General features: G+C 48.2%; 1 protein-coding gene across 1 annotated transcript; it reads left to right on the top strand.

Moving 5' to 3' along the window:
• The first annotated feature begins 654 nt into the window (after positions 1 to 654).
• Positions 655 to 5693, top strand: JMJD4 (jumonji domain containing 4). Its single transcript, XM_066585010.1, has 6 exons — positions 655 to 1103; positions 1343 to 1508; positions 2046 to 2171; positions 4213 to 4456; positions 5085 to 5231; positions 5351 to 5693. Exons 1-6 carry the CDS (start codon positions 884 to 886, stop codon positions 5639 to 5641), a joined length of 1194 nt encoding a protein of 397 aa, XP_066441107.1. The 5' UTR covers positions 655 to 883; the 3' UTR covers positions 5642 to 5693.
• The last annotated feature ends 3231 nt before the right edge of the window (positions 5694 to 8924 follow it).

The raw sequence follows: 8924 nt of genomic DNA, 5'->3' as shown, positions 1-8924 counted from the left end.
GGGAACTGGGGGGCAGTCAGGGGGCTCTGATTAAGAGAGGGACCCTTAGATTAATAGAGTCGTGCTTACTATATACAGGGGCTTCTCGTGTTTAAGGGAGGGTGCCTTATAGTAGCCTGAGCCCCTGATAATAGAGGGGAAGGGGGCATATAGTAGACAGGGGCCTCTGATAAGAGGGGAGGGGGCCATATAGTAGACAAGGGCCCCTGATAATAGAGGGGAGGGGGCCATATAGTAGACAGGGGCCCCTGATAATAGAGGGGAGGGGGCCATATAGTAGACAGGGGCCCCTGATAATAGAGGGGAGGGGCCATATAGTAGACAGGGGCCTCTGATAAGAGGGGAGGAGCCATATAGTGAACAGGGGCCCCTGATAATAGAGGGGAGGGGGCATATAGTAGACAGGGGCCTCTGAAAATATAGGGGAGGGGGCCATATAGTGAACAGGGGCCCCTGATAATAGAGGGGAGGGGCCACATACTAGACAGGGGCCTCTGATAAGAGGGGAGGGGGCCATATAGTAGACAGGGGCCCCTGATAATAGAGGGAAGGGGGCCATATAGTAGACAGGGGCCTTTGATAAGAGGGGAGGGGGCCATATAGTAGATAGGGGCCCTTGATAATAGAGGGGAGGGGGCATATAGTAGACAGGGGCCTCTGATAATATAAGGGAGGGGGCCATATAGTAGACAGGGGCCCCTGATAATAGAGGGGAGGGGCCATATAGCAGACAGGGGCCTCTGAAAATATAGGGGAGGGGGCCCTTATAATAGACAGGGTCCCCTGATACTAAAGCCCCAGGTAATATATGGCAAAGACCCTTCTAATACTATGTTTGTCACCATCATGATTATATTGCCCCTCCCCCTTTAATAAACGTCTTATGGACGAGGTGACCCCACAAATTATTCCCCCCACTACAAGCTGCATCGACCGCCTAGAAGACCCGGAGACGCTCAGCTATGATGAATTCTTCCAGAAGTACATGGCCGCCAACGCTCCGTGTCTGTTCTCGGCGGAGTTCTCCCGCTCATGGGGCGGCCGCCGCTCCTGGGTTACCTCTGACAACAAACCCAACTGGGAGCATCTGCTGCAGGCTTTCGGTACGTTGCGGGGCGATCCTCTGTCCACAGACATTGCAGGGCGGTCGGACAGCCCGCGGTGCAACATGGCGGCTCCGGACACGATCTGACAATTGCGCTCCACCCTGCCCAGTGTGCTCACCATATTTACCAGCGCACTGCACCAGTTACTGGCAGGACCCGCCGCTAGTCATGTGATCTGTATATATATATATTTGTGGTCTTTCCCCCGGTTCTTTAGGTTATCATTTGTCCTTCAGGTGACGCTTTAGTTCCCGTGGCGAACTGTGATGTGAAGGAGTATAACTCCAACCCTAAAGAGCTTCTTCCCCTGCGAGAATACATCGCCTACTGGAGAGAATATACGGAGAACGGCCATCGCTCTGCCAGACGGTGCCTCTATCTGAAGGACTGGCACATGAGGAGGTGGGAGCAGGGCCGCTCTAGATGATGCATGACTATAACAAGAATAAACAAAGGCTCACCCTCTTTCCTGCATACACTTGATCTTAGTGGCTCGGCTATGTATCTGTCCTCAGCCCCTCCCCCCAGGAGCCGTGTCTGTCCTCAGCCCCTCCCCCCAGGAGCCGTGTCTGTCCTCAGCCCCTCCCCCCAGGAGCCGTGTCTGTCCTTTACCTCTTCCCCTAGCTTTAGAAGCTGTATCTGTTCTGAATGCTTCATCTAGGAGTCATCTCTGTCTTCTACCTCTTCCCCCAGCAGTCATTTCTGTTCTGTACCCCTCTCTTCAATAGTCATGTCTGTCCATTACCTCCCCTCCAGCAGTCATGCCTGTCCTCTCCTCCCGGCAGGAGTCATGCCTGTCCTCTCCTCCCCCCAGGAGTCATGCCTGTCCTCTCCTCCCCGCAGGAGTCATGCCTGTCCTCTCCTCCCCCCAGGAGTCATGTTTGCTCTATACACCCTCCACTCTTAGTCAGTGACCTCTGCGTCTACTCTTCTCCCCAGGGAGTTTCCCAATCAGGACGTGTACGAAACACCCGTTTATTTCTCATCTGACTGGCTGAATGAATACTGGGACGCCATCGCCGTGGACGATTACCGATTTGTCTACATGGGCCCCTCCGGTTCCTGGTATGTACAGCTTCAGCGTATAAGACAATAGCATTCCTTTAAAGGGGCAGCTGTCCCCAGCTGAGAGGACCAAAAAAAAAAGTTATGGTACTCATACGGCAGGTCCTCTGGAGTCCGAGGAGGTATTTCTTATACTTACCCGGATCCCTGAGCCAGCGCTGTCACCCCCGAAAGTCAGTGTGGACCGTGCAGCCAGACCGCTATCTGCACGCTGTGCGCATGCACACCCATAGCAATCAGTGGGAGTGCGCACACGCAGCATGCAGCCAGAGGTCATGTAAAGGATGAGCGTATACTTGTTTGTTCAATAAGCATAAAAATATTTGCTGATCGGCGGTTCATCTTCCTGTAGGAATAGGGAGAAGTACAGCTGGCCTATTGGGAATGAACGATCGTAGTAGCGGCCATTCATTCCAATAAGCCAATTCTTAGCCTGTGTGTAAAAGAAAATAAGACGACTACCAATCACCATGCCTGTTGCTCAGCGCTCGGCATATCAGGCTAATGTAAAAGGAAAGCCCTTAGCATGCTGTCCTCAATGCTTCTGACTATTGGGGTTGTTGTTACCCGGTTGTCCAGCAGGTGGCAGCATCATCACCATTTTATCCTACTGACCTGCAGCTCCAAGATGGGCAGATTTAAAGAGCACGTCCATCACTGAGCGGCATATTGCTGGTTATACATAGAATTTCTCTCACCTCAGCCATGGACGTTTTCTCTGTCTGGAAATGACAGCAAGCAGAGATCTTAAACATTGAGAAATTAGAAGCGTGAATGCTCAGTGGATGGAAACATCCTTATTTCATTCAGAGGCTGAAAACCCAACCTGACCTAGTCCTTCTCACACAGCTGAGAACTTGTTACAGTGTTTTAGTTAAAAGCCATCAAACTAGAATCCAGGACAGGTGAGAGATTCGTGCTGCTGCTGTGTTTAGCTCATGGAGGGATTAATGTCAGCTGAGGGCTTGTTACTATGTATCACTCTACACAATGTGAGGCCTCATTCATGGGGGTGATGTGTTTTTAGTCTGGCCGTGTCGCAGCCGAAAAATGCATGAATAAGAGAAAGTGGCAACCAAGTCGCAGCTAAGGGCGCCCACCCACTGGCGATTTTTTTTTTCTTTGCGTTTTTCCTGCAGAGCAATTAGAATTGAATGTACTCCTGTCCACTGGCGTTTTGCGTTGCGTTTTTTAACATAGGAACTGTCAGTTGCATATGTGTCCTTATTTTTCTCCTAATGCACCCATGAAAGTCAATGGAAATTAATGGAAAAGCCGCGAAAACGCGGCAAAAAACGCGGGAAAAACGCAGCGAAAACGCGTCGTTTTTCACGCACGGAAATCGCAAACGCCAGTGGGTGGGCGCCCTTAATCTCACTTTTTCTCGCCCCTTTACACGCATGGGAGCGAAATCTGCTAAAGTCCCTCCCCCTCCCTTAGCCGTTAACTCCCACGGGTTTCTATGAGAGCTGCTGGCTGATCACGGCCAAAAGATAGGGCAAGACCTATCTTTTCCCGCCGTGCGTAAAATCAGCCGCCGGATTCTGCAGCGTATGTGCTGTCTTTTACGGCCCGGACGATTTCACGCAGCTAAACATCGCCCTTCTGAACGAATACATTGGAATCCAGCGCTTCAGATGGTCGCGACTTTCACCCGACGTCTTATCACGACAAAATAGCTGCGATGAAACATTTGTGTGAATAAGGCCTGAGCTAAAATCCTCAGCAACCCCTATATGTCCTGTCGAGGTTGTTACATTGTAGCAGGTAAATATGTTTCAGTCTGACGTCTATACTATTTAGCTTACGGATGATCGTCTCTCTCTACACTAATACATTGTAACAAAACTCCAGCTAGACGGAGACAGCTTTTCGACTTGATGCAAACAAGAATGTTTCCATTCACTGACAGCAAATAGTGCAAATGGTAAGAAGCTGTAACCGTCTATAATGGCATACACAGTGTATCGCAAGTGGTGACCCAATATTCAGTGTTGCAGTGATTCCCCCCCCCCACAGCATTATATTGTTACTTTCACAGGACCCCGTTCCACGCCGACGTCTTCCGATCCTACAGTTGGTCCGCAAATATCTGTGGTCGTAAAAAGTGGCTACTATTCCCGCCTGGCGAGGAGGAACATCTGCGTGATTGCAAAGGACACCTTCCGTATGACGTGACCACAGCTGCCCTCCAGAACTACTGCCCCCCACCCCTTGAAGTCATCCAGGAAGCTGGGGAGATCATCTTTGTGCCCAGTGGCTGGCACCATCAAGTCTACAATCTGGTGAGAGGTGGACCCCTTCAACCACATGCTACTGTGTTTTTCCCAAAAATAAGACCCTGTCTTATATTATTTTTGCCCAAAAGAGGCACAGGGTCTTATTTTCAGAGGATGTCTTATACTTACCTAGCAGGCGCTGCCCTGGTCTCCTGCTGGTCTCCAATGCTCTTGCTTTAGTCCTCAGCAGCCGACAGAACATTGCTTCCTGGCAACAGAGTTTCTAAACCCCGCTCCAGCAAACGATGGCCTTGATTGGTGCTTGAGCGCCGCGGCTCAGCCAATCGTCCATCGCATTGAATGGCTGTGATTAGTTCATCGTGAGGTGCATTGATTGGTTGCTAGGTAAGTATTTATTTTCTTTTTTTCTTTAATGATGTTTGGATAGGGCTTATTTTCGGGTAGGGCTGATAGTTCAATCCCCTCTCCCCCAAAATTAGGGTAGGGCTTATTTTCAGGGTAGGTCCTACTTTCTGTGAAATGGTAATATGCTGCTGAATATTAAGGGCTGCTTCTGCTTTTATATAGATAATGCATTAAAGGGCTAATATCGCGGGTTATAAACCAGAATGGGTCGTACTGCAGTGCAGGACTTTTCCTGTATGGAGTGTAAATTCTGACCCCCATCTTCCAGGAGGACACCATTTCCATCAACCATAACTGGGTAAACGGGTGCAACGTGTCCATCATGTGGAGCTTCCTGCAGGCGGAGCTGAGCGCCGTGCAGAGGGAGATCGGTGAGTGGAAGGAGACGATGGACGACTGGGAGCATCACTGTCAGGTAACGGTGCTATATATCCTCTATATACCTGACTGAGCCGCCATGTAGTACCTATCCGTTCCCCTATCCGGTTATTCTCTGGCTGCACAAATCATTTTCACTTCTCCTGTTTTGCACAGATCATCCTGAAATCCTGCACCGGCATCGACTATAAAGAGTTTTATAACTTCCTGAAGATCATTGCTGAACACAGGATCCAGGCCTTACAGGATGGACCCGAGGACAACAACCTACAGGGCCCCAACGTGATGGCTCCGGGGCCCCGACATGTACTGTTTGATCTCAGGAAGATTGCAGATACTTTGATTTTATTGACAGATAACAAAGACTTCCAGAAACTGGACACAGAAACGTTAAACCCGCGACCGGAAGATCTGCTGCGAACGCTGGAGAGAGTGATAGAAAGATGAGGTTGTAGAGCGGGAATAAAGTTATAGATTGTACTCCACCATTATGTCCTAGCAGAAGCCTTCATACCGCATCACACATGATGGGGCTATATACAGAAGCCTTCATACCGCATCACACATGATGGGGCTACATACAGAAGCCTTCATACAGCATCACGCATGATGGGGTTACATACAGAAGCCTTCATACCGCATCACACATGATGGGGTTACATACAGAAGCCTCCATACAGCATCACACATGATGGGGGCTACATACAGAAGCCTTCATACCGCATCACACATGATGGGGTTACATACAGAAGCCTTCATACAGCATCACGCATGATGGGGCTACATACAGAAGCCTTCATACCGCATCACACATGATGGAGCTACATACAGAAGCCTTCATACACCATCACACATGATGGGGCTACAAACAGAAGCCTTCATACCGCATCACACATGATGGGGCTACATACAGAAGCCTTCATACCGCATCACACATGATGGGGCTACATACAGAAGCCTTCATACCGCATCACACATGATGGGGCTACATACAGAAGCCTTCATACAGCATCACACATGATGGGTTACATACAGAAGCCTTCATACAGCATCACACATGATGGGTTACATACAGAAGCTCAGCAGAGAGTATCGCACATGATGGCGCTACATACAGAAGCCTTCATACAGCATTACACATGATGGGGCTACATACAGAAGCCTTCATACAGCATCACACATGATGGGGCTACATAGAGAAGCCTTCATACACCATCACACATGATGGGGCTACATACAGAAGCCTTCATACCGCATCACACATGATGGGGCTACATACAGAAACCTTCATACAGCATCACACATGATGGGGCTACATACAGAAGCCTTCATACAGCATCACGCATGATGGGGCTACATACAGAAGCCTTCATACAGCATCACACATGATGGGGCTACATACAGAAGCCTTCATACAGCATCACACATGATGGGGCTACATACAGAAGCCTTCATACAGCATCACACATGATGGGGCTACATACAGAAGCCTTCATACCGCATCACACATGATGGGGCTACAAACAGAAGCCTTCATACCGCATCACACATGATGGGGCTACATACAGAAGCCTTCATACAGCATCACGCATGATGGGGCTACATACAGAAGCCTTCATACAGCATCACGCATGATGGGGCTACATACAGAAGCCTTCATACAGCATCACGCATGATGGGGCTACATACAGAAGCCTTCATACAGCATCACACATGATAGGGCTACATACAGAAGCCTTCATACAGCATCACACATGATGGGGCTACATACAGAAGCCTTCATACAGCATCACACATGATGGGGCTACATACAGAAGCCTTCATACACCATCACATATGATGGGTTACATACAGAAGCTCAGCAGACAGTATCACACATGATGGGGCTACATATAGAAGCCTTCATACAGCATCACACATGATGGGGCTACATACAGAAGCTCAGCAGACAGTATCACACATGATGGGGCTACATACAGAAGCCTTCATACAGCATCACACATGATGGGCTACATACAGAGGCTCAGCAGACAGTATCACACTTTAATGAAAGAAGTTCGGTACTGTGTTAGCCAGTAGAGCAAAATGTGATTGTTCCCAGCAAGAGAAACCAAGTAATCTTGTAGATATGATACCTTTTAATGGCTAACAAAAATACATGATGTTACAGCAAGGTTTCGGACCGCATAGGGTCCTTCCTCCTGCATAATGAAATAGATCCGAAGAGGCATGCCTATAGATACACACATACTTATGACAAGGCACAGACATGATGTGATTAATTTGTACTTAAAAAAATACTTAAATAGTCCACTGATAAAGATGTGAAGGTCTTATGGTCCCTGAATTAGTGTTAGGGGGTCACCAGATTAGAGTGTTATCTGCGCTATAGATTTCTCATACTTCCCAGTCATTCATGAATCCTCTTGAAGAATTTAGCCCTCTGCTAAAAGGGTCAAAAGTTGTTATAAATTTGTACTCCCAAATTCTTCTATGACTTTGTGATCTGAAATTGACTTTTAATATGGTGACTTTCATGTGTTCTATGTTGTGTCCACGACTAGAAAAGTGCTCGGCCACAGGTCATTCTTTTTCTCTTTGCTGGTGGCGATGAGATCTCATCCTGGCTTTCAGTTTTTGTCCTGTTTCCCCAATATAAAGCCCCCCAACAGGACATTTACTACACAGGATCAGGTACACATCGGATGTGGAACATGTGAATATCCCCGGGATCTTGTAGTCCTGCTGCGTGTTGGGGATTTGACCGCAGTCAGGATACAAATCCCGGCATAAAAACCTATGTCTGAATACACTGTATTCAGTCAGTAAAAAACCAGGATAGCATATAAGCAAAAACTACACCCGCATGAATGCGCCCCAACACATCCTTCACACAAGCGGATGTGGCCCGCGTATTACTAATAGCTTGTTGATTTCTATTGGGCAACTCATACTTGCATTTTTTAGACGCGCATGAAAAACAACGCAGCATGTCTTATTTTGGCGTGTAATATAGCCTATTGGGGATGTAACATACGCAGCAAATACGCCTTACATATGTGGGCTGCATCCGCCCGTGTGGGAGATCTGAGAGTGTTTCTGACAATTTAACCTATTTAGTCCGGTATCTTCCGTTTCCTCTCTCCGTGGTCTTCAGACCTTCCTCACGTGGCAGGAGAGACAGTCCCTCTGGTTCTTGTCAATCCTACATGCTGTTGGCAGCCGCCTGGAGAGGCTGCGCCTGCACCGCTCTCTGCTGCGTGTCATGACCATTACTTTCCATGGATACAAATCCTCCAGGACACCACAAGGGCGGAGGCCATCCTAGGACTGGTCACTAGGTGGCAGTGCAGTCCACAAAAAGTCATTTTTCTAATAGCCAACATCTGGACACCTGGGGGCGCTGTGGTACCACACTGTATCATAGGTCCCTGCTAATAGCTGCAGAGATTTCTAGGAATGGTCGCAGCAATGTCGCTGAAATCACACACAGCATTGTAAAGCTGTCTTTTGTGGTGTTTTTAATATAGTTTTTTGTCTAATATTGTAGTCAGATGTTACTTTAACCCCTTAAGGACCAGGCCAAAATACGGCAGCGTGTCACCGGCCATATCGTTGCACAAGATTACGATAAAACTACAACTCCCAACAATGAATTTCTGGAACTATCAGGGCATCATGGAAGTTGTAGTTCTATCAAAATCTCAACAGATGGAGAACTTAGATAGAA

Source organism: Eleutherodactylus coqui, chromosome 12 (genome assembly GCF_035609145.1).
Source record: "Eleutherodactylus coqui strain aEleCoq1 chromosome 12, aEleCoq1.hap1, whole genome shotgun sequence".
In the NCBI taxonomy this organism is placed as follows: Eukaryota; Metazoa; Chordata; class Amphibia; order Anura; family Eleutherodactylidae; genus Eleutherodactylus; species Eleutherodactylus coqui.
This window is presented reverse-complemented; position numbering and strand designations above follow the sequence as displayed.

Bases quoted from the DNA above. Each gene is read 5' to 3' on its own strand.
- JMJD4 (XM_066585010.1), top strand. From the start codon at position 884: ATGGACGAGGTGACCCCACAAATTATTCCCCCCACTACAAGCTGCATC. The intron at 1,509-2,045 runs GTGGGAGCAGGG...TCTTCTCCCCAG, and splicing joins AAGGACTGGCACATGAGGAG to GGAGTTTCCCAATCAGGACG. The intron at 2,172-4,212 runs GTATGTACAGCT...TTACTTTCACAG, and splicing joins ATGGGCCCCTCCGGTTCCTG to GACCCCGTTCCACGCCGACG.